This window comes from Zootoca vivipara, chromosome 6 (genome assembly GCF_963506605.1).
Source record: "Zootoca vivipara chromosome 6, rZooViv1.1, whole genome shotgun sequence".
In the NCBI taxonomy this organism is placed as follows: Eukaryota; Metazoa; Chordata; class Lepidosauria; order Squamata; family Lacertidae; genus Zootoca; species Zootoca vivipara.
The window spans coordinates 47,915,232-47,940,944 of record NC_083281.1 but is presented as its reverse complement, the minus strand read 5'-3'; the positions used below and the strand labels follow the sequence as shown (position 1 = coordinate 47,940,944).

The window sequence follows — 25,713 nt, the reverse complement described above, 5'->3', positions numbered from 1 at the left end:
TGGCAGAAGGGGGGGGATTCTAGACTCTCACTTTCAGTCCATGGCAGCATCACTCATTCAAGCTATGAGCAACTTTACTTTCTGGCCCTCTTGCAACCTATTCTCTCCCTGCGCACTTGCTGTTTTGTGATGGTTCCCCAGTTCCTAAGGACACTGAGCAGAAAGGGGGGGCACTATAAACCGTAGAAATGGGGGCAAGCAGTTCAAGAGCATTAGCTAGTCATTGAGCATGGGATGGACAGTCAGAATGTGGCCTAAACTAAGACGTGAAAAGGTTGGAAGTGTGTAGAGCATTGCTGTGTTTGCTCCCCAGAAGCTGAGTGGGTTCTTTGGGGCTGCAGTTTCTTACACATCTGGCTGGGATATACCTCTACCCCCAATGGACTCTTTTGTCTAGTGGCTGAATTTCTTCTTTTTGTCCCCAGCAACTGAGAGCTCAGAATCCTCCTCCCAGTGCATGTCAAGGAGCGGCTCCAGTGGCTCTGACAGTGGCTGCGTATCCAGCGCTCCCCAGGAGAGCTTCTGTGAAGACCCTGGCTCACCCCTACCCATCCCCAAAGGCTCCGCTTTTCCCTCCCCCCCAGAGCAGAAAACCTGTTTCCCCAAAAGCCAGTATGTTTCAGCGGTAAGTGGACAGGACCTTGCCAATGTGCCCAAGGGATCCAGGCCATAGAATCACTAGTCCTCCCTGCCTTGCTCAGGGAACCTCAGCCCTGTCTGTGGCCTTGACACTCTATCCTTCCAACAGACCATAGGAAGCCAACTCGAGCCATTTCAGTAAAACAAAATGTGAGGCCCCCACTTTAGAAATCAGCAGCTGGGGTTAGGAGATGGAGAGATTTCCTTAGTGGAATACAGGCGGCCCTTGGGATGGGGCTGAACTATCAGTTCTCATCCTTCTTGGCTGGAGTTGATGGGAGGTGGATCCAGCCCCTGGGCTAGAGACTGGCAGAGTGGGGTCTGCTTCCCCATAGCTTGTGGGCAGGATCCTTGATTTGCAGGTGAAGCTTGTGGCACATGCTGCTCCTCTGGCCCACACGAAGCAGGATGGGGGGAGGGAGAGCCAGTCCAGTCCTTCCTTTCACCATGGATCTATGTAAGAATCTCCCAGTCTCCTGATCATGGATAATGCTGTGTTGCAGGTCTAAACGCTGGTTTCCGTGATGTTTCTCAGGAGACGGGAAGAAGGAACCTGTGAATGTCCCCGCACAGCACCCAGGAGCCCATAATAGTAGTGGAGAATATTGAGTATGCAATTAACTAGACTGGGCCACAGCACTGGACATGAAAATGCCCTTGTTTGTGTGACTGAATTGTGGAGTGGGTTGAGTGCCCCCAGTGTAGGTGTGAGTTCCTGCTGCCTTCTGCTGCTGTTTCACAAGGCAGCCCTGGGGCTGGGTAGCCACAGTGAGCAGCAGCAGTGAAAGGTTTGGGCGCCATTGTTGAGGGAGGGGATTTAGGGGGACAGTTGTCAAGATTTGGTGGTCCTGATGTGGCCATGGATAGAGAAACAACTGTACATTGAGGGTACGGATCAGAGAGATAGATGTTGGCTGGTCACTTGTCTTTTTTACAGTTGACTTGCTTTGTTCCACAAGCTGCACATTTAGGGGAAAAAACTTTTTCAAAGGGCAGAATAAAGAAACAAAGTATTTATTTTTTGAAAAAAAGAGTAACCTCCTTTGTTATCCAGGCCAGTTCTTTGTATAGGTTTGCCTGGTCTTGAGATAATTTATTTCCTTGTTCTTACTACTAATTGCTTCATTAGCAGATTCCACAGGTGCCTCAGAGCCAAGTTGTCACTAGAAGAGTTGTTTCTTTCTGTTCATTGTTAGGAAACTAAATTAATCCATGGAGCAGCCCTTACAGGGGGTGGGGGTGGGGTCTGAATATGCAGTGGAATGAGGGGCTGAATGGGCAATGACATTGCAGAGGGCAAGTAAGAGAAAAACATTTTAACATTTATTGGATTTTGCACAAAAAAGTCCATGAAAACAGAAAGCTAGCACAGCAGGTAAGAGCCTAATCATAGAGATTTCTTCCTGATGTGCTAGTTTTTAACCCGCAGGGAGCTTTCCCATTGGGGGAGCATTCTAAAATGGGAGTTCTCATTTGCTATATGAAGTGTTATATCTTACTCTGCTTCATGTATAGACCAAGCTGTTAAGCATTTCTGAACCTCCAGCTGGGATCCTACCCAAGGGACAGTGGTCAGCCTCCTTTGACTTCTTAAGGGGAAATAATGCACTTGAGTTCACAGTGATCTGCCTGCCAAGGCAAGTCAGGAACAGGTCATTGCTAGTAGAGGCAGCTCTGACTCTAAGCCATTTCTGCCAACCTAGTTGAGGAAGTACTAGCAATCTTCTGAACCTCACGCATCTGGAAGCCAGGCAGTACTGGAATTGTGTGCCACATACAGTTCTCTGCTGTTGTGCTTCTGGCTTTAGTCCACAAGTGCCTCTCCCTTGCCTCCCATTTACTACCCATACTCCCATTTCATTCTAAAACCCTTGAGCTGTAAATATAACCCTTATTTTACATTTATTTAATGAACTGAATTTCTTCAGCCCACTCCCCACAAAGAATGGAATACCAGAGCTCTTTGGTATAATATCACCTGCAGAACAGCTGGAAAGGGATGACTTTAGAAATTTCCAAGTAATGTTTCTTGGTTAATATAACTTTGACTTTTATAAACAAAGCGTTCCCAAAAAAACTGGAGGAAGCCTGGGATCAATTTTGGATGAAACAGTATCTGGAATTACTTGTGCTGGGCAGTTTTTTCATTGTTGGGAAAAAAATCCTTAATGTATGCCTTGCTGGCACCAATGTTATGTTCAAAGTTTGACTGAATTACTTAATAAAAGTTGTTTCTTCCAGTACATTTTAGCTTGATTGCATGTGATCATTTCTAAGAGCTTTTGACTATTGTCATCACAAGATCTAATTTTGCTTTTGCAATTCCATATGGGTAGAGATGTTTTGACATTATGAAAGCACCTGTACAATAAAGGTAAGAAGTAAAGTCTTAGAGGAAGGACAGCATTTTAAACTCACTCAACTCTTTATTTTTTTTATGTGAACTGAAAGGAAAGTGAAGTGGCTTGGCTCAAGTTTAAGTGGTTTTGAGTCTGCTGCCGTGTGATCTAAAAATTAATTTAGCTCAATAAGGCTGATGGCTGTTCATCAACACACACAAAAGACTGAGCAAAACTATTTCCCCTCCCTAAGTTTGCAACAACAAAATGGGAAAGAGAGAGGAAAATATTTTGAAACATCCTTCCCTGCTTATGTAGCTTATGCAGCAGGAGCCAGGATTTCTGCCAGTGGGTGGCTTGGGTTGGACTGATGTGCAGGGGTGCGGGGAAGAGAGAGAAGAAAAGGCACACCTATCTCCACTGAGAAGAAGCTCCAGCTGCAACCCTTGCATACGCACTGGGAGTAAGTCCCATTACAATCAGCTGAACTTACTTCCGAGTAAGTTCCTTTCCCAACAAGCCTTTCGAGGGAACATTTTTATCCCAGTCTGCATATGCATTGGACCTGAACTTGTTTCTTAGATAGGTATTTATGGGTGATGTTTTTATTGTTCAGTCATTTCAGGAGTGATCCATTAACAAAATAAAGACACTGAACACAGCAAGCCACCAAATTCATTACAATGCCATGTGTATGCCCTATAAAAGCGAAAGGGAAATTCCAAAGTAAAGCCCTTGTGTGAAAGTGTCATAATCAGTCCAGCTAGAAAGACACCCAAACAGGTGGCCAGATGTGACATCAGGCCAAGTGTGCTGCAGCCCTGCCCTGTAAGACCGTCAAGGGGACAGGCCGGAGCACGGACGTTGAAAGAGACTCCACCATGAGACCCTACCTGTGCCTTGGAAGGCTCCCACTGAAGCAGGAGAAGCCAGAGGGGTGCAGGTGGCCTCTGCACCAGGCTCACCCAAGCAAGAGAGCAAGCTGCCCCTTCTTGAGGAAATATGGTACTTGGGGGCTTGCCAGAGGGATGCTGTCTGCCCTGCATCCTGCTGCGAGGAGGAGGGGAGAACTTCGAATTTAGCACTTCTCCCTGTGTGCCACTTTACTACCCTCACTAAGTTTCTACATGGCTCCTGTTGCCAGTTAAATAGAGACACATGAAGGGAGCAGCCGATTTATCAGGACGGAGGGAAACAAAGAATTTCAGTTTTATTAAGGTTTCTGTAAATATTTCCCTATGACAAAATGAGAGAGTGATTGAAAGTAACCTTTTTTTATCAGCAGGTCAATGCAGCAACTGTACTTCCAGGCAAATGGCAGTGTAAACTGAAAGGGAAAAACAAATAGGCTAGCAACAGCTCAAGGAGTGGTAATGACATTCCCCCTTCAGGGTTTTGTTGTTGAACCAGCTGCCAAACACTTGGAGCTGAAGCAGAGGCACTTTTAGGGTAGCGCAACTGGTTCAGCCATGCTGCAGGGGGCGCCACAACAATGCTGTAGAACAGAGCGTGAGAGGTGGAGGGTCAGCAATTTTTAGTGTCACACAGGGTGCCACTGAAATTTGAGAGCGCAAAGTCCATCACTGGCTGAAGTGTGTGTGTGTCCAGATAGAAAGCCACCCAAACTCCTCAGGAGACACATGCTTAAAATTTAGAAATTACTCCCTCCACTGCAGGTCAGGCTTAAAGATTGACTCAGGCATGAAAAGGTTGAATGCAATTTAGTAATTGTGCACAAACATCTTCAATGGGGCACAAATCCAAGATGATTCCCTTTGCTTCAAAGGTATTCAGACTCCCTGAGAATCAGAAGTTATTCCAAAACAGTCTGTGGCGAAGCAAACCGGTCCCCCCCCCCCCCAAGCATCAGAACCACCTCAAAGCCTTGGAAGGGTTTTTTTTACTTCCCATTCAACTAATCTGATACATTTTGTACCTCAACGTCTGCAAAAATGGGAAATGCTAGAAAGGGTGGAGGAGTGAGGGAGAGGAGTTGGTATGCAGTTCTGTTTTGAATTGGGAAACGGTTTTACTGGAGCTATTCTTTTTTACTTACAATCGCAAATGCTGGTGGAAGGGTCACAGAAGAAACAGATCTCAAGCTGTTTCTTTGCTCTTTGTGGCTGGCTTTGGCAGCATTCAAGGGCCCTGTGGCTCCAAGAACAGCTTGAGGACCACAACTAACAGGGAGATTGTGTCTGTCCCCACTTCCTGAACCAATGTCTGCCCTCCACAGCATCTCCCCAGGAACACTGGTTAGTGGACAAGAGAGGTGTACCCAGGATAGCTTGGGCCAGGTCCTCCTGACACCCCTGGATGTGGATGGTCCAGCAGAACAACAGGCTTACTGGCCACCTCCTACACCTGTTCCACTAGCTAGTGCACGGTGGTCCAACACGCAGCCCTTGAGGCTTTTTTTGGTGGCCCTCAGTAACATTTGACACACACACCCCAGCCCTCATGCCGCCTTCCCAAAACCAGGTAAGCACGGCACTGGGCTTTGAGAAGGAGGCGTGAGGCCCCCATAGGGTAAAGGGATCCTTTAAAAAAGAAAGAAACTACAGGTTCCCCTTGCCAAAATAAAAAAAACCCTGCACCTATTTACCTGACATTTAGACTTTCAAATTTCATCCAATTCTTCTAAGAAATAAAAGTGACAGACATATGTTGATGCTGACTTTTAAAGAACACTCACAGTATAAAGTAAGCACTTAGTAAAAGTGAAATCCTAAAGCAATTTGGCAGAGTTAATATCCTTAGAATGAGCTCCTATGCCTGCAAATTTCACTCAGCTCTGCTCAAACATTAACCTGTTATCTAAGCTGACACTGTGGGTTCTGAAGCTCTCCCTTTCCCCCCCACAGCCATTCTGTTCAATCAAATTGAGGAAGTCACAAAGCAAGTAGCGAGAGCCTGGACTTTCTGGGTCAGCAGCAGTCCCTGTCCTCCACTACAAAAGGAAGCAAATCAATAGTTCACACTTACTTCAATCCATTTCAGTAACTTCTCACAAGCATGACTATCTGCTTTAAAGGGCGCCACATTCAGCAAGTCAGCCACAAACTCCTTAGCTGTGATCTCTAGGCTCTGCAAGAAATGAGGGCACACAACAACCATTTTCTAGAGCCAACTGCATAGAAGAGCAGTTAGCAGGGTTGTGAGGGAGGAGGGGAGGTGAAGGACCAGGACCAGGCAGGCAGGTATGGCTGCAGGATTCCTCTCTCTTCTGCAGAAGCCTTAGAAGAAGGGAGACATCTTGTTGGTCTCCAAATAGTCCCAGAGCTCACAGTCAAGCTGTTAAGACTAGGAAGGAGGTCTCAGCAGGTGACATGCTCTAGGCGAGCAGAGTTTGTGCCAAGAGGCCACATGGTTTCAGGATTGGCACCCAAGACCCCTATAAGCCCAAGAGCAGCCATGTTGTCTTCTTACCCACAGCCTCTGCACAAGCAGTTCGACTTTGGCAGTCATTTTCTTGGGGTCCTTCTGCCTTATGGAATCTAAGATGACATCGGTGAGAAAGCAGTGGCACTTTCGGGCATAAAAAATCTCCTCTTGTGACAATGGAAAACTCAGAAAGACAATATCTATAAGTGGGAAGAATTAGGGAGTGCCATCAACACCCATTTTCTTTGCCATACCTTCAGTGTCTCCCTCATCACCCTCTGGAGTACAAAAATGGCATCGCCTAGACTGGATCTTGGTTTGGCTTTGGGGCATTTTGTTTCTGACTTGGTGGCACCACCTCCCATGGTTCCTGCCTGGCCCTGTAACTCAGTGTAGCCAAGGAGTCACATCCTTGGTTCACCACAGGTCCAGCTAGTCACAGCACAATCCACAAGTATCCTAGTGCCACTGCAAAACTGCCTAAGGCAAGTTGGAAACGTGAGGAAGAGGGGATCATGTCAATTTTATTTCTCTCAGTTTCTCAGTTTTAAATTTGGTTCTATATACCGTATTTCTTTCTCTGTTTGTAAAAAAATAAAATAAATAAAAATTCAACAGCATTGTAGTGTGAATTTCTCCCAATGTATACATTTCCCCCTAATATTTTTGCAAAGCAATTTTCCCTACTATAAAGCATGTTTCTATGTTATTTTCATTTTTAACCAAAATATGCATTTAGGGAGCCATTTCTGATTTTTTAGTCAAATCTTTGCATGGTGCTGCTGCTGTTGTGTCCCTCCTTAAATCAAACCGCAGCCCAGTCATGTGTTACGGGAATGGTTCCAAGAGTGGTAGCTTCTTGCCAAAATACACAGTAATTTCTCATTTTGCGGGGAGAAATAATGAAGATTTTGGGTACAGAATCGGGGGTTCTATTTTTTGAGGACGGAGTCCCACCCCCCCCCACCCCGCCCTTCAGAGCAAAAGCAGGTGAGATATAAGGAAGGGGCAGCGCTGAATATAACTCCTTCCCGTGCCCAGTACCTTTGGCCATGGGGTGTGCTAGGCCACTGGCTACTTTCATGTCCTCCAGGTGTGTGCTGTAGAGAATGCTGCTTTCATGAGATGAGCAGGAACCATCACAAGCCACAATCGGAGGATGCTCCACTTTAAGAATCAAGCCAGTGTCCCCATGGGGCTCATCCATGATAGCACTGCTGCTTTGTTCAGGGAATGTCCCTGGGCAAAAATGGGTAAAAATGGTTAACATGACATATGTATTGGCATATAAAGAGTTATCAGATGTTGCATCCTGACTTGCAACTACCAATGACAATTTAGGAAGTCATATTAGACATGGAATTCAAAGAGGCACCATTCTGTGGCCAGTTATTACACCCCATGTATGCCACAGCATGTGCACACCTGTTTCACATTCTCTCTTATTCACTTTTCCCCAAATTAAAAAGTGCCAAGTGTTGTAACCCTTTTCTTAGGACAGTTGCTCCATCCCTTTTACCTTTTTGGTACCTTTCCCAGTGCTTCAATATACTTTTTGAGGTGTGACCAGAACTATACACACTAAACCCATGGTGGTTTCACCATGAAATTGTACATTGACATTGCGTCGTTTGGTAGTTTTATTCTCAATCCCTTTCCTTATCATGTCTAACATGGAATTTGCCTTTTTTCTACAGCTGCTATACACTGAATCAACACCATCAAGCTATCCACTACAATCTCAAGGTCTCATTCTTCATAAGTCACTCCCAGTTTTGGTTCTATTTGAGTATAAGTGAAATTAAGGTGGGGGTGTTGATCCCACATGCATCAATTTGCACTAGTTTTTAATTTCATTTGCCATTTTACTGCCCATTCACTCAGTTTTGAGGTTAGGCTAAGCTTATTTATGAATTGGTTTCCTTTTACAGCTCCTCTCAATCCTCTTCTAGTCTAACACTTTGAACAATTTGGTATCATCAGCAAACTTGGCAACCTCACTGTTCATTCCTAACTCTAGAGTGAACAAAGTAAAACACACAACCCCCAATCACAATCCTTGGTGGACCCCATTTTCTACATCCCTCCATTGGGAGACCTATCCATTTAGTCCTCCTCTCAGCTTCCTATTTCTTCTTAACGAAAGCTCATACCAGTAACAAACTTAGTTGGTCTCTGCTACTGGAAGGAATTTGTTTTTTTTAAAAATTGACTACGGCAGACCAACACAGCTACCTACCTGTAACTATTTCTTAACTAGTTACAGGTAGGTAGCCGTGTTGGTCTGAGTCGAAGCAAAATAAAAAAATTCCTTCAGTAGCACCTTAAAGACCAACTAAGTTTATATTTTGGTATGAGCTTTCGTGTGCATGCACACTTCTTCAGATACACTAGAAACAGAAGTGTCAGACCCTATATATATATATAGGGTCTGACACTTCTGTTTCTAGTGTATCTGAAGAAGTGTGCATGCACACGAAAGCTCATACCAAAATATAAACTTAGTTGGTCTTTAAGGTGCTACTGAAGGAATTTTTTTATTTTATTTCTTAACTAGTTACTGATCCATAAGAGGACCTCTCTTTGGGAACAGCTGACGAGAGACCATCTTGCCTCCCATAGCGGCCCAGCATAGAGGCACTATGAAGGGTACCACATGATGTGGTTCATAGGGAACTCAGTGTGTCTGCACCTTGGCCTGGAGCTCCTTTCCTATTCATATTAAGCAGGCATCATCAATAGTTTTTTTCAATTGCCTACTTAAGGCACACCTGTTCACACAGGCCTTTGTTTATGCTTCACCATCCAACTCTTGACTCTTTTGATACTGTTTGATGGGTGTGTTACGTTCTTCATTGTGTGTGATAAAATAAATAAATATGAAGCTATTCAGATATGAATAGCCCCGTCCTGAACAATTCAAGCAACTTTTCACGGCAAAGTATCAGCTAAATAAGCCCTCTATGGCAACCGTGGAGTTTGCATGAACTTGCAGAACCCAAGAGGCTGAGAACAAGCAGAAGAACAACTGACAAAATAGCTAACCTTCCTCTTTCTGCATACAAACACTAGTGACTTAATCCCTTAAAGATTTGTGCAACCTGTTCATGCAATTAAAGAACAGACCCTGCCCAAATGGGCTTTCTAAACAGCAACATTACAGAGGAAGCTGACTTGCAGCTTCTACCTCTAATTGTTCAACACAGAGCAACAATCATGAAGATTTTCCCCTTAGATGCTCCTTGCAGGAGAAGTTAATCACTGTTTTCCTCTTTCATTTTTTCTTTTCATAGCACTGATTTCTGACACTTGTACTCCAGACTTCATCCAGCCTGCTTCATCAAACACAGTTCTTCAGTACCAGGGAGTGGTCTCCACAGTGCCAAAGAGGACCTTTTGGAACAATTGTGTCAAATTGTGTCCCACTGTTCCACAACGAAACCAGAGCCTCAACAGGATCACTTGCTAGTCTATCCAGTGAAAAATCCCCTAAAGCCATCAGCCTTCATGGGTGGACCAGCAGAGGTCCCCCACCACTGAAGACAGGAGTAATCATTGCAAGACCAAACTTCACTAGGAAGTGGCCTGATCACGACAATGAGATAATATCTACTCCACCTGCTTCTACACCAACCCCTCTCCATCACAATAAAGAGGTGATTGATCACTAACACCACATCTCTGCTGAACAAGAAGCCATCAGGTTCTAGGCAGAAGGGGCAAGGAGAAAGAAAAGGACCCAGCAACCCCTACTGGGGGGGGGGAGAGGAGGGCACTCCTTGTTCCTGACATCCTCAGAGAGAGCTAATTTAGAAGCAGCAAATTCAGGTGTTCACTTACCTTTCTCTCTCTCTTTCTGGCCACTCAGTTCCTTGGCTGCAACATTTTCAGCCACTGAAGAAACCTCCTCAGAAATGCTTTGTCTTCCAATCTTGACAAGCCACGCCTCAGAAGCTGGGATGCCTAGCAGGCACTGCCCAGCTTTCGGCAGCTGCCCATTACTTGTGAGCTCAGGACTGTTGACCCCAAAGCAAGTGGCTGGTGGGAAATTGCAAGGCACCCTCCTTTCAGGATCTTCAGCCACTTTGACACCATTGGATGTTGCCACCTGCTGGGTTTCACTGCGCCGATAGTTTGCCATATCCCATCCCTGCACTAGGGAAATGAGCTTCTGGATGGGAGTGTCTCTGTTTTCAGGTTTTTTGGTTAAATTGCCTTTTGCTCCTCTTTTCCTTTCAGGCTGTCTGAAACAGCAGGAACTGTCCCACCCATCTGTGGACTGGCTATATCCTTCCCAATTATTTCTTCGCTTTGATCCCTTGGTTGGGGAAATGTGGGGGGACTTTTCATTCACTCTGTCTCTTTCTTCCAGGTCTTGTGTATTTCTAGATAAATTCCAGCTATTGGCACATTGGTCTAAATCCACAGCAATATAGGAGTGCTAAAAAAGAAAAGAAAAGGGAAATTTTCCATTAAAATTCTAAGACAGAGTATAATTTGGCAGTGTCAATGTATCCTGTTTTCCAACTGCTTTAATATTAGAGTTCCCTTAGAAGCAACATAACAGGATTCTGTTATAATTTTATGAGGTGTGGCAGCTGCTTTTGTATCTTTGGAGGGTGAATAATAAATTGGGCTCTTTGAGAAATGCTGAGGATTACAGAGCCTTCCAGAAATGATTGGGAGAAAGTTAAGACAGTTAAACATTAGAGGTTTGTAAGGTAGACTCATTCTAAACCACAGGGATGACTGCCAACTTGGACAGCCTTAAAAGAGGGTTAGGGGTTAGACAAATTCATGGAGGATAAGGCTATCAATGGCTACTAGCCACAATCACCATGCTCTGCCTCTATGGATGGAAGCAGGTTTGTTTCTGAATGCCAGTTACTAGAAACCATTGGAGGGGTGAGTGCTCTTGTACTTGGGTCCTGCTTGTGGGTTTCTTACAGGCATCTGGTTGGCCACTGTGGGAGCAGGATGCTGGACCAGATGGGTCAGTGGCCGCATCCAGCAGGCTCTTCTTATTTTCCTATTGATAACATTGAGTGAAGAATAACCTTACATTTTGAGGCTCTTCACCAGATTCTTGTTCTTTCTCTGGCACTGCAATCTCAAGACTTCTAAATGGAAAAGCTGCTCTTTGAGCTTCCTGTTGTTGCACCCACAACCTGTAAATAAAACATTTCACATTACAAGAATCATCTGTGAAGTCAGCCATGGCTCTGGCGGTAGTGCGCCTGCCTCCATATTTAAGAATATTGCCTGCATCTTCAAAATGTATTAAGATGCAGACACTGAAAAAATGGAGGGGGAAGAGGAGTTGGTTGTATCAGTTCCTGGAAAAATGAGACCTTGATAACTTAGTAGATAGTTTGATGAAGATGTTGACCTAGTGTGCTTCAGTTGTGAAAAGGATGTATTCCATGCTAGGAATAATCAGGAAAGGACTTGGAAATAAAAGTGCTGATATTATAATGCCATTATGTAAATCTATGGTGCAACTGCATTTGGAATACTGTGTACCGTTCTAGTGACTTCACCTCAAAAAGGTTTTTGCAAAGTTGAGAAAGGGGTACAGCATTACTCCCCTATGAGGCAAGGTTGTAATGTTTAGGACTTTTTAGTTTAGAAAAAAGGTGAGTAAGAGGCAACATAATAGAAGTTTATAAAATTAGGCATGCCATGAAAGTATTGTGTCAATACTGTGTATTTTTAGCAGTATTTGTTTTAATTTGTACTGTGAGCTGCCTTGGGTCCTATACTGCAAAAAGGTGGAATATGAATTACATAGATCAAGAAATCTCTCCTCCGAAACCTCCTCATTGTACTGATGCCTTCTCATTCTTAAAAGCAGGGTTTTTGTGTGGATGACAGTGCTGATGCCCACAAACAGCCCTTTCAGGCACAAAGGACAACGAGGTTGGTGGGGGGGGGGTTGGATAAAATACTGTTTCCTACCAAACTCCCCACCCCACCCCTGCTTAAAACTGCCTCCCAGCTGTTTACTACAAAGAGGGCATTCAGGGACAAACAACTACAGGGGAGGGGCTTTCCTTCCTCTCTCTCTCTGGCAGCCATTTTGCATTTTCGTGGTCTGTACAAAATGACAGCTTGTAAATGTGCTTTGGATTTCTGTAATTCTGGCCTGTTGTCCACCCAGAGGGAGTTCTCCTGCCCCCTAAGAACATCACTGGTTGATACGTGATGTTTTTTAAGATAAAGGAGAAAGAAACTGAGGATACCTGTATGTGTCATATTGATGAAGAGCCTCCACAAGAGAAGGGATCTGATACGCGGCCACTTCCTGGCACAGCAGAGACCATTCTCTGACAATTAGAAACAAAACTCAAGGCTTGTTTATGCAAATCAAGTGCGCAGAGAGTCCCTGTCAAACTTTGTAAAAACGTTCTTGGCAATAAACAAGACTGTGCAACTCAAATACAGGTGCTCTAAAAAGCGTGTTGAAGCTCATGTCTCATCTTAACATACCCGGGTGGCACATGTCCCCTCAAGAGCTAACAGGTTGCTCCTCCTTACACGCTGCTGCAACACTCACATCAAATCTTGGGTGTGAGTCAAAATGGAACACTGGCAATTTACTGTGAAAGTCCACACAGGCCCAGTGTGTTGTTGTATCTTCCACCCAGTACCCAGATCAGGCAGGATCACATGATACAGCAGAAAAGACTTGAGCAAACAGAGGAGGCTCCACCCCAGTTCCTTTGTAGTGCCAAGCTGGAAGCAGAGTAGATGGAAACTGGTACCTCCACAGGACAGCACTGCATGTATCCCTCACACAGCACCAGAATATGGACTTTTATGGGAAGTAGCCAGCATTCCACTCTCTGTCTAACAGGAAGGATGCATCCAGATGGGACATGCAAAGGCCAGTTTCCCTTGATGGGTGGCACTGAATGGTGGCTGTGAGTTTAAAATTGCTGGAGGACTTGCTGCAGCCCCTCCAGCCAAAGACCACTTCTGCTGAAGCATAAACTTCCAATTGACAAAGCCCACGTGGCTGTCCTGCATTGGTGGAGAAGGCTGCCATAATCATGAGCTGAGCATGTTAGGAACACAGGAAATGGCAACCATTTAACTTACTTAAATTCAGAAGGCAAGAAGAGTTTGCCAAATCTAAGGAAGTTGAGGATGTGTCGAAAAATTTGTCCATCTCCATGGATGAGGAGAGCCTGACCATAAGTAATCCAATACACCTTTTTGCTATTTGACAGCAGCTCTGGAAACTGGCAAAAAACAAAACCAATGCCATAAAGAAGAACAGAAGCACAACCTGTTTGAAAGAGAAAGCAGTCCTCTTTTGCCCACACTCACCCACAATGAAATAACCCTTACAACTTTTCTACTCCACAAGGAAACTGTATTATTATAGGTTCTGGGTGCCAGAGTTTGTGGGCGAAAGCCACTCATAACGCTTGGATTTAGGAAAAGTTATAATTACTGTAATCAAAGTTTGATTAAACCGGGTCAAACACAGGAAACCCTGGATTTAGTTAGGCTAATGAGCCAGGCTGAGCCATTAATCCATTAAGAAGGCCAATAACAGAGACACTCTGGGCCAGACAGAAAATGGTGAAAGCCTCTCCTTGAGGTGAGATATAGCAGAGACAAAAGTCCAGAGTTTCAAGAGGGAGGGGCAGAATTGCTGTGAGCAATGAGGCAAGTGAACAGGAAGAGTGTCCCTTTTGCAAGCTGAGGCAGCAGGGGTGGGTAGGCTAGACTAGAGCATGAGGCAAGCAGTCCGTTTTATGCTGCAGAGAAGGTCAGACAGGATGTTGGAGTCTTGGAATACAAGGCTGCAGCAATGGGAAGAACAGGAACTTCTTGGGATATGAATGTTCTGTGCTCTCTCTGTCTAGACACAGGTTGTATATATGTGTAATTAAACCATGTACAGTAGTACCTCTAGTTACAAACTTAATTCGTTCTGGAGGTCTGTTCTTAACCCTAAACTGTTCTTAACTAGAGGCATGTTTTCGCTAATGGTGCCTATTGCTGCCGCTGCGCTGCTGACACACGATTTCCGTTCTAATCCTGGGTCAAAGTTCTCAACTCGAGGTACCTCTTCCAGGTTAGTGGAGTTTGTAACCTGAGGCATTTGTAACTCAAGGTACCACAGTATCATAAAGACACTACAGACTCCGCTGTGCCTCATTGTCCCAAAAAGGAACACAGACCGGTAAGTGTGCCTGCAACCCCTGGAATCTCACGCCACTAGTGGAGATTGGGGTGGTATGTAACAGTTTTGTAGCTACTGGATCAGGGTATTCAATTAAAAGAACTGGCTTGCATAACATGTGGATCACAGGGCAACAATCCCATCTCACATACAATGAGGCTATTTCTATACAGTGGTACCTCTGGTTACGAACTTAATTCATTCCAGAGGTCCATTCTTAACCTGAAACCATTCTTAACCTGAGATACCACTTTAGCTAATGGGGCCTCCCGCTGCTGACGCACCACCGCCACACGAGTTCTGTTCTCATCCTGGGGCAAAATTCTTAACCCAAGGTACTACTTCCGGGTTAGCTGAGTCTGTAACCCGAAGTGTTTGTAACCCAAGGTGTTTGTAACCCAAGGTACCACTGAAGCTGTGTGAATTACCTTCAGTTTGTATGCTAGTCTGTAACACTATTATCAAGTATGCCTGCAAAGTCCCAGGTTCAATCTCCAGCATATCCAGTTAAGGAGTATTTGTATGCCATGAAGCTCCCTTCCTTATAGCCTTCTCTGGCTGTCTCTCCAGGACTATCTCAGGCAGAGAAGAGTCTTCTCTCATAAACAGTTAATTAACCCTTTAAACTGAAGATGGTGGAGACTAAACCTGAAGTACTGGAAAGCTGCTGGGAAAGTAAAGAGCACCAAGCCAAGCAGGCCAATGATCTGACTCGGGATAAGGCAGCTTCAGGTGTTAAAAGATTCCTGCCCATAGAAAGCAAGTGTGTGACAAGGTGAGCTCCGAACCTTTCATGCCAAAATGCTAGCAGAAATGAAGTTTAGTGCCACCCCCCCCCCCAAGTATGCTGATATAGTTCAGTGTAAGCACCTCAATGCTTTTAGGAAATTGGCCTGAAGATTCAGACTATCAAAAGGCAAGAAAGGCAATGTAACACGTTCTTAAGAACTGTACCTTCAGTAATGTTTGCAAGTAAGTTGCGTACCAGTGACTTCCTACATACACTTTGACAATATGATGGAGTGAAAAGACTGTTAGTCCTGCTGCCCAGCCTGCATGTGAAAGAGAAACAGAATGCAATTTTAAAGGCATTGCTGCTTTTGTCAGTGTGGTGAACACCCTTGATCCACAAAATCCCTCCCTATTGCAAGCTCATATACAAATGTTTTGCCCATGCAAGGAGCAGCAGATAATCTACCGAACTTGAAAAGCAATGAGAAAATCACTCCTACTCTTCTTTTTCTCCCCTCCATTTGCCCTTAGAGCAGGGCAGTTTTCAGCTGGCCCGTGGGGAATGACAGCCATACCAGCCTACAGCTCAGCATTCATGCACATATTGTCAATTATTCAACAGAATGTCATTTTTTGCTCACTTCTATTAATGCTTACAAAGACTCATTTGCAGTGGAAGGTCAAAATTTGTTCTAGTCTTACTTCAGTACACTGTGGCAGAACATTTATAACTAGAGTGGGGATTGAGATCTAGCCAGTGGCCCTGATCCCCAATTCTACCACTGTGGGCCAATTTTGACAGCAGTAAATCACCTAACATTAGGTGTCTGGCACCTGGCAAAGTTCAAAGGAGGTCACTGTAACCACCAATCAGCTGTGAGAATACATTCAGAAGGGCTTGCTGTAACCACTGATAAGTAGTTACAGGGAGCCTCTTTGAACAAAATCCAAATGGAACATTTTTTCCTCTGCTTGTGGGCTTCCTAGAAGCACCTACTTGCTCACTGCGAGAAAAAGATACAAGATTAGATGCGTCTTTGGTCTGATCCAGCAGGGTTATTATGTGTAGAAAGTTGCTGCGTATATATGCACAATAAGGTAAAGATAAAGGGGCCCCTGACCATCAGGTCCAGTTGTGTCCGACTCTTGGGTTGCGGCGCTCATCTCGCTCTATAGGCCGAGGGAGCCGGCGTTTGTTCGCAGACAGCTTCCGGGTCATGTGGCCAGCATAACAAAGCTGCTTCTGGCGAACCAGAGCAGCACACGGAAACGCCGTTTACCTTCCCGCCGGAGCGGTCCCTATTTATCTACTTGCACTTTGATGTGCTTTCGAACTGCTAGGTGGGAAGGAGCTGGGACCAAGCAACAGGAGCTCACCCCGTTGCAGGGATTTGAACTGCCAACCTTCTGATCAGCAAGCCCTAGACTCTGTGGTTTAACCCACAGCGCCACCTGGGTCCCTATATGCACAATAACTTCAGTTTAATCGCCACAGTTGCTAGCTATTTTTCTCCAACATCACTTACAGACAGTCCACTAAAGTCCTTACTTATGTTGCTGTTTTTTGCAGATTATCTGAGGTTACTTGTACACTACAATAATCATATTATGTTGAAGTGTGCACCTTCTTGGATATAATGCATATTGCTCAGAGAATGTATAATAACTCTCAAGATATGCACAAACTATGCAGTGTACACAATTCTGCTAAAATATGCACTTTCTTTGATGTGTCTTGGAGGTTATGAATGTCACCTGGAGAATGTGCAAAATGCTGACAAGATACACATGTTCCCCCGAGGCCTCTTGGAGAATATGCAGTGGTTTATTTTTAAGCATTGGGGTGTGCCTGAACACACCTGGCACACTCTCTTCACATCCCTACAGTTACCTGCAGTTATATACTTTTGTGTGGAATTCTGATTGTGCTGCTATAACTGTAAATCAGAGTATTATGGACATAAAATGCAATGATATTCCTTATAAAGTCCTTTGCAATGTTAGTGACAATAAACACATTGTGGGGAATGACTACGTATTTTATAACAACCATTGGTTCAAACTTAAAGTTTCATATTCTGCTCTTTTAAAACTTCAATATTCCATGTTGTTCATTACTAAAAAGACATTGTTCCCTCCCTTAAAACTCAATAAAAAGGGTCAAAATAGTAACAGCTGACTTACCTTTTCCCATGGTTTCTAAAGGTGCCTTTTGTTTTAGAAAAGTTTTCAAGGCATCCTTCATTGGCTCATATATGATATCCATTTGATCCAAATAGGCACAGAGTTCAGGAAGCTCAGACATCTTCCGTATAAGTGGGAGTCTGCAAGTGCCTAACCAATTCCTTTGGATAAAAAGGGGAATAGACTTACAAGAAATTACCTTATCTATTTTTGCATTTTTTTAAAAAAAGATATCCATGTGGTTTCTTTGCTACTATTTTGGCTACACATGGATTCTCTCCGCCGCCACCCCACCTCCCAATTTTATTTAAATCATATTCATTACACACATAGCTGCCAAGTTATCCCTTTTTTACAGGGATTTTCCCTTATGCTGAATAGGCTTCCTCGCGAGAAAAGCGAAAACTTGGCAGCTATGATTACACAACTAAGAGAAACTTCAGCCTAAAACCTTAAATTGCAATTGTGCACCTAAAGAACAGTAATTAAGGCTGGTGGAAAGCAAACATGGTCAAGAATCATATAAATTAACCATCAAAGTACACAAAAGTAAAACCAAATAGGTGTATGGTTGAATGTATTAAGATCAAAGCATTTCCCTACATATTTTGAAGCCACCAATGATTTCCTTTTTTTCCCTAGAAGCACAGCAATTGCTCAAAGACCCAGTCATGCTCTTTTCAACTGAGAAGCTCCTCTCTTTTGAGTTTGAGCATAGTGCAAGGTCAATTATCCCACCTCACCCCAGTGGTCTTAGGCACACTGACATTTATCTGAGTCTAATGAATCTGATTTCACAGCTAATTGGTTCTGCTTTGGTGCAAAAAGACATACATGACATGTTGAAAGAGAACACCATTCCCTGATATATAGAGCTTGTTCCCATCCAGGGTACTCTCCATGTGAAGCTGCCCCAGAGCAGAGTCAGGATATTTGACCAAGAGACCAAGCGCCATTGGGAACAAAGGGAGACTTGCTGCTTCCTGAACAGCTTGCGGCTTCTTCATGGTGCTTTTCACAACACCTTGAAGGTCAGCTGTTCCCTCTGAGTGGATTCCTAAAAGGGAAATGTACAAATGAGAAACAATTAAGAATCCTGATTATATTTTATACCTCTCTTGACTTTCTAATTCAGTGAAAGTCCCATGGCCCAATCCCCATTTTATTTTGAAATCTATTAATACAGAGATGAGTTACACTGAAAGATACAATTAAGAACCACACCAGGGTTCCTCCTGTAGGTCTTCACTGCTTCTGTGACTTCGGGGATCCCCAATGCCTCAGCCTCAGCCTCCAGAGCATCCAGGTTGGAGAAGTTGTCGGGCAAAAGCATCTTCTCTGAGCGAAGAAAATTAGCTAGAAATTATAAAATGAAAAACACAGAGATAAGCCCAGAGTGTAGCAAGACCTCAACCCTATTCTCTGAACCTGCTCCCATAGGTACTAGCATAACACAGTGCCACCCACCCCCAGTTCATAGAGTTGGTCCAGGAGGATACTGTGATCAACGATAATTGAAAGCCGCTGAAAGTTCTAGCAAAAGCAACAGGGGTGCACTCCCATCCCCCACTCTCTTGAAGGTTACCCATCAGGGCACCAAGACCAAAACCAGACCTGAACCCACTTCCTACTCCCATATTCCACTTGCCGCAACCCTTCAAACATGACCTGTGGTTCTGATACTGCCTCTGTAGCATATTAGTAGTAGAAAGGGTGTTATAATGATTTTAAAAATGAAATAGAAGGAAACATTTATTTGGTGCCTCCTCCTCCTGCTGTCTTCCCCAAGGAAAAGGCTTACCTATGAAGCGAAACTCACTGCTTTCACATTCTATCAGCACAGCATTGTCAGACAGCCACAACAAGTTGTCATCATTGACCAAGGAAGGATATTTTTCAACCATGTCTAGTGGCACAAAGCAGTAATGCACTTCTTCATCAGTATCCAGCAATGGAGTGTCCATTAGTCCTAGGGGAACTTTCTCATGTAATCCTAATAGGGAGAAAAAGTGAATGTCAGCAAGGTGCTAGGAAGACCAGAGACAGCAGATAAAGGACTAGAAATCTGAATCCAGAGCCTGGGGTTACACACACCATACACTGAAAGCACATGGCTTCCCCCAAAGAATCCTAGGAATTGGAGGTTACCCTTCATGGAGCTAAAATTCTCAGCACCCTTTAAGAAACTAGTTTCCAGGATTCTTTGGGGGAAGCAATGTGCTTTCAGTGTTTGATGTGAGTGTGACCCCAGTCTATACATGGCATCCCATGCAAATGGCACCAGCTGTTGCTGCTGATAATCACTAGGAATCCCAGCAGGCTAGGAAGAAAGCCTAACCTTTTTCCTTGCTGTAGATCTGTGGGGAAATCCTCATCTGAAGCTGTTATTTGTAACTGAGAAGAAATTATCCACTGGTGCAAGCAGGGGAGCAAAAATTCCAACTGCTAAGATCAAGCTCATGATAATCTGTGCTGGCTAATGATATTTGCATTTTTTTTTCTAGACCCGGCAAATAAAACAGAAAGAAATAGTTGACCTCACATGGTTGTTGATCTTCAGCAAGCTTTGGGATTATCTATGCCAAAAGATTAGCCTGGGTCATTGTAAAATAAATAAATAAATAAATAAATAAATAAATAAATAAATACACCATTTGATTTAAACAAAACCCACAATACAGTTTACAAATCTGAAGTATATTTAATGGGTATAAACTCAATAAAGGGAAAAGTGAAATCTTAGGAAATGTGATAAAGGAATTAAAAATAAAGGGAAATAAAGCTCTGGCACCTCTCAGGGGGGCACCATTGCCATTCTTTGAGAACAAGGCAGAAGTTAATGGTGAGCTCCGGCACCTCTTTTTCTAGAAAAATAGCACTGGTTATTATAATCTCATTCATATATATAAAATCACACACATTTTCTCTCTCCTTTCTTATTACATAGGGCAGGCATCCCCAAACTTTGGCCCTCCAGATGTTTTGGACTACAATTCCCATCATCCCTGACCACTGGTCCTGTTAGCTAGGGATCATGGGAGTTGTAGGCCAAAACATCTGGAGGGCTGCAGTTTGGGGATGCCTGACATAGGGGTATTTTGGGCTTTATAAAATCTTTGTTGGTTGTGGTATTGAGTAGTAGTAGTAGTAGTAATAATTATAATAATACAGAAATACATCATTTTTATAAAAAAAAGTGTCATAACTTTTCTGCTAAAGTACCCAGGATGATGTACCAAGCTCGGTAAAATGTAGTAGAAATAATATATAATATTAAATATTTTTTTAAAAAAACAGATTATAAACAATTAGTAGTAACATTTCAACAATTCGGCTGAAAAGGCATCTGGGTAAATAAAACACTTTGCTCAATTACAGGAGTATATGCCAGTGACTCTAAAGCAGTATAATGAACCCAACTCTCTCTTGTCAGTGAGCATCAACTTTCAGTTCAGCCTCCTACCTCTTGGGGCAAAATTAATCTGGTCTTGTGCCTTGCTGCCTTTTATCACGCCTCTGGGACCAAAAGTGACAGGCAGAGCCACAGGAACTTGGTTTCTGTTTGCTTTCCTAGGGGATGTTTCTCACAAAATTATACAAATTTATATTAAGAGTTTTGTCACAAACAACTTAGCAGTGTGCATAAGTTCAACTGCTAATTTCTCTCCAGAGGACTTAAAAAACAAACAAACCACATTCAGCACCTTCATGGGCATGCTACTTATCCTGTCATAACCCAAGCGAGTGAAAAATAAAGCAAGCCTCATTCTAGAGCAAATGACCCAAGGGGCAGCACTCTAATTAATGTCAGGCAAAAGTTTATTAGGAGGAAGAACAGTGATTTGGAATGCAGCCACACAATTAAGCATCAACATCAACTCATTTTATAATCCTACTGAGATATGTGATTGTAACTGACAGTGAATGACTGTAATCTGCTCACCTAGCCACCTGGGGTTGCCTCTGGTTTGGGAATACAGCTGCTAGGCTTAATTGGAATGAGTCATTGCAAGCATCTTGCCCCAACAGTCTTCTCTTGTAAAGCCCTTCTTGATGTACGGCCAGGGTACTTGAATGATGGCCCGTCCCCTCACCTGCCTCTACACTTACATCTGCATTGGAGTTCCTTCGTTGGGTTCCCCCATCATCTGAGATATGGCCAGTTGCTATCAGCAAATGGGCTGTTTCAGCAATGGCACCTGGTTTTGTTTTTAATTGTTTTTACTGAAGATTTTCTTGGGTAACAAAAGTACATACAGTACAGTGTTTCAGCTTTCAGTTCATACGAGTCCTTTCTATGGATCAGTTACAATTGATGTGAGACACTATGTTATAGACATTATGAACCAGTCTCTCCCCAGAGGCTCACTTGGTGACCACTCTGAAGTTGTGCCACCAGGCAAAGGCTTCTTTGTTTTCCTAGGTGTTTACGCTTTTTGGTTGATGCTTTTATAGGGCTGCTGCTTTAAGCTTATGTTAATGTATTCGTGTGATGTGTTATTAAATATTATATTTTAAGTCGCTCTGTTAATGTATCTGAGGGGTGGGGTGATATAAATCAGCGATGACTGAGTTTGCTTGGAGTCCACGTCTCCTGGACTTAACCCGCACTCCATCCACAGGATCATGGGGCTGAATGAAGCCAGGGGAAGTTTATAAAAATTATCCAAGATGTTTGCTTATGATCACTAAGATTGTCATTTTGGTCCGGTCTAACCTTAAGTAGTTGCTTACAATGGACTTTTACCAGTAAATGCTGGACTTTTAAGAGGAAATTCTGAAGGCTTGCTGATACATTTTCGTGTTCTCCAGTAATTCATAGATGCTCTTTCAGCTATTGGTATATCCGCAGGACGGACACGTAAATTATGTTTTCCTTCCTTCAAATTGTCTAAGGTCTGTTAAGACAGGCAAACATCTCTTAAGCATGCATTTTAATTATATTTAAACAAAATCACAGGAGCATTAAAAGAGGAGGGCTGCAATACAGCATGGTGCGCATAGCAGGATACTGTCCTTCGGCACTGCCATCAATGACATTTGCTTCAATACAAAGTAAGAGTTCCTAAGCAATGCAAAGCTGAAAGTTTTTAATAAGCTTGTGGTCATCATCATCAATGTAAGCACTATTTTAAGCTATATGATGCTATTTTCAGGCTCATAAAGATGCTTCCCTTTGACAAACCTTTTATGTGCTTCTGTTCCCACTGTTCCCTCATTAAGAAGGGACTAAGGAGGAAGAGGGAAGGTAGCTCCTCTCCCTTTTCCTGAGGTGGCATCTGGGGAGGCTCAGCTAGGGAGGCTTTAGAAAAACACAAGAGCCTTGCAGCTGACTCAGCCCAGAGGGCTAGCACCTTATTTCCACAGTGGCCAATCAGATGCCCCAATAGGGAGTCTGCGAGCAGAACCTGAGCACAATAGCAGTGCTCTCCCCACTTATGACTCCCAGCAACAACTCAAGCCCTGCTTAGTTGTCCAATCCTCTTTTAAAATCATCCAGGTTGGTGGCCACCACCACATCTTATGGGAGCGAGTTCCATAGTTTAACTAGGCACTGTGTGAAGAAGGGCATGATTGCAACAAACAGCATAACTGCTTATCAGCTCAGCAATGTAGGCAGTGGAACCAACTTATTTTTCTGTCTTCAGGAGAAGCCTAGGAGGAATCTGTCATAGATGTTTTCAATAAAGGGCAAGTCAGACCTATGAAACCTAGCAAAGATAACCTATACCCTATTCAGAAGTGTAAATTACTGTCAACTCAGACAGTTCATGGCTTACCCATTATAACCTGTCATAGGGCTCATCCAGACATCCTTTTGCACTGTGTTTTCCAGGCCCAGGTCCACGCTTTAAAGCATTGTGTCAGAACAGTGTATTTTAGTCCCAGTGCTTTATCCAGGAACACCCACATTTTACCACGGAATTGGAGCAAATGACAATACAGTACAGTATGTGGAAAACCTGATTGCTGTTTGCTCTAATTCAGTGGTAAAATGTGGGTTTTCCTGGGGAAAGTGCTAGAACAAAAAACAACGCTCAGACATGCAGCACTAAAGCCCCAGGCCTGTGCCTAGAAACGCAGCACAAAGGCAGTCTGGATGAGTAATTTAAGAAGGTGGTGAATTGGTGTTGCTGTCCAATTCATTGTGCCTTGTAGGGGGAAAAACAGCTTTAAGTAGCCCTGAAGCTCTTCATCAACCAGCTTGCACCCACATGTCTATGTGACAGGTCCCACCCACACCTGTTGATAGGCATCCTTCCCTCTCTACGTTCTCTGTGATGCCTAATCTGAGAACAAAGCCAACCTTTGGTCTTGGTGCCCTCCATTTCATTGCCTGAACGTGAGACAGGCAAGCAGCTGAAGACTGAGGTGGGTCTTGCAAATCCTCACCACCTTGGTTTGGTTTAAAACACCGACACAGGAGGCACAATCCACTGAGAACTTTTACTGCCCAGTCTATCCCCTTGACTGAAATGGAACTTATCTCATGCAGAGAGGATGCTGAGCTAGAAGTGGAAAACTCAGGATGGGGAGGGATCATGCTCCATAGTATGCTTAGGACTTGCAGGGTCCTCTTCAGAGTCAGCAGGAAAGGGGGGAGGGTGATCCCACAATACCGGTAGTTCCATTAGTGAAGCAGACACAGAGGCCTCCAGATGGGCCAAGCCAGGTATAAATAGCTTCTGCTTTGGCTTTTGCCTAGATAAGAGCAGAACTCCCAGTTTACTGTTCTCTTGGGCTTTTCTTTCCTGGACTCCAGGCTCCTCAATCTGATTGCTCCATCTGCCTCAGTGCTTTGATTGCCTGCTTGAATAGATAACTCAGATGTAACACTGAACCATGGCTTGGCATGAGGGAGCCCCCTCTCCTCCTCTCCTCTTGCATGCAGATTCCTTCCTTTGTATTCTGCTTGTCATTCATCACACTCTACGCCAGGCATCCCCAAACTGCGGCCCTCCAGATGTTTTGACCTACAACTCCCATGATCCCTAGCTAACAGAACCAATGGTTGGGGAAGATGGGAATTGTAGTCCAAAAAACATGAAGGGCCAAAGTTTGGGGATGCCTGCTCTACGCAGACATGCAAATTGGCAAACCCAGTTAACACTAACCAGCAAATCAGGGTGTACAAACTCACATTGGGATTCAAATCATGAATGTGAAGCAAATTATTAGCTGTAGCTTGCCAGTCCAGAAGCCACAACAGCTTATGGCTGGCAAAAAGCAGGTAGTGGGAAAGAACCCAGTTGTAAGATGAAGCTGGGAGCACATGAGTCCTCATGGAGCTCCCACATTCCAAGCCATGGTTAAGCCTAACTTGAGCTGTTGCCTGCTTTGGCTTCTAATTCTGCCAAGGTTTTTGTACAACTGACACAGGCACTTGCTTTCCCAGCCAGATGGAGCTGCACAACCATCCCTATAAACTGTTCCACAGTCCAAAAAGGACAGTTCCAGGGCAGCCAGAGAAGAAACTACTGTTGTGAAAGTTGTCCCATTGAACTGGCCTCTAACTTAACAGCCTTTCTTATTTGGGCAATAGAGTATGTTCTCAACCACAGCCAGGAAAGGCAGTACCTGCAATAGCGGGGTCAGCTGCAAAAGCATGGCCTGCTCGTACAGCAAATTCAGTTCAGCACAGCTGGAGAAGGACAGCTTGGAGGTGTGCAGGTAATAGTGGACGTGCCTGAAGGTGTAACCATCTCTGTCAATGAACAGGCGCACGTTTTCATTCTGAGTCAAAGCCGAAACCTCTTTCCAGATCAGAGAGTCTGGAAACTGGGCGATTTTGCTTTTGGGAACTGAGAAGCACCAGCCTCCGACATTCAGGTGAATCAGCTCTTCCTCAGAAGATTCAGCTTCAGGAACTATTTCTGATTCTTCCTAATTGAAAGGTGGGGGAGAAATCAGTACAAGCCCAGAGCAGATCCTAAGCCAGGCATCCCCAAACTGCGGCCCTCCAGATGTTTTAGCCTACAACTCCCATGATCCATAGCTAACAGGACCAGTGGTTGGGGAAGATGGGAATTGTAGTCCAAAACATCTGGAGGGCTGAAGTTTGGGGATGCCTGTCCTAAGCCTTTAAAATAACCACACTCATGAATTCCCCTCCCCCACCCGCTCTTTTTAAATATATATTAAAAAGAAGTCTCTCCGATATTGCTTCGGATCCGAGGATGCTGTCGAGTGCGGGGCAGGGAAGGATGCATGCTCCCCGGCTGCACATGCTCAGAGACG

General features: G+C 44.1%; 2 protein-coding genes across 4 annotated transcripts in view; one reads left to right on the top strand and one right to left on the bottom strand.

Moving 5' to 3' along the window:
• PLEKHG4 (pleckstrin homology and RhoGEF domain containing G4) overlaps window positions 1-4,199 on the top strand; it is a 51,586-nt gene extending 47,387 nt beyond the window's left edge. For 2 of the 3 annotated variants that reach the window (XM_060275931.1, XM_060275932.1), the window contains one exon: window positions 426-4,199. In XM_060275931.1, coding sequence (XP_060131914.1) covers window positions 426-673 — 248 coding nt within the window. In that variant the 3' untranslated portion in view covers window positions 674-4,199. The remainder of the gene's footprint in view (window positions 1-425) is intronic. The other variant, XM_035118318.2, reaches the window with a different exon arrangement.
• On the bottom strand, window positions 4,182-25,355 carry KCTD19 (potassium channel tetramerization domain containing 19). The gene is made up of 16 exons (XM_060276460.1): window positions 25,054-25,355; window positions 22,223-22,373; window positions 19,277-19,468; window positions 18,700-18,831; window positions 18,310-18,532; window positions 17,476-17,636; window positions 15,514-15,611; window positions 13,464-13,606; window positions 12,605-12,688; window positions 11,425-11,530; window positions 10,203-10,803; window positions 9,997-10,068; window positions 7,407-7,601; window positions 6,408-6,562; window positions 5,964-6,065; window positions 4,182-4,305 (listed from the first exon to the last, which is right to left on the bottom strand). Exons 1-16 carry the CDS (start codon window positions 25,081-25,083, stop codon window positions 4,192-4,194), a joined length of 2,559 nt encoding a protein of 852 aa, XP_060132443.1. The 5' UTR covers window positions 25,084-25,355; the 3' UTR covers window positions 4,182-4,191.
• Window positions 25,356-25,713: the final 358 nt, after the last annotated feature.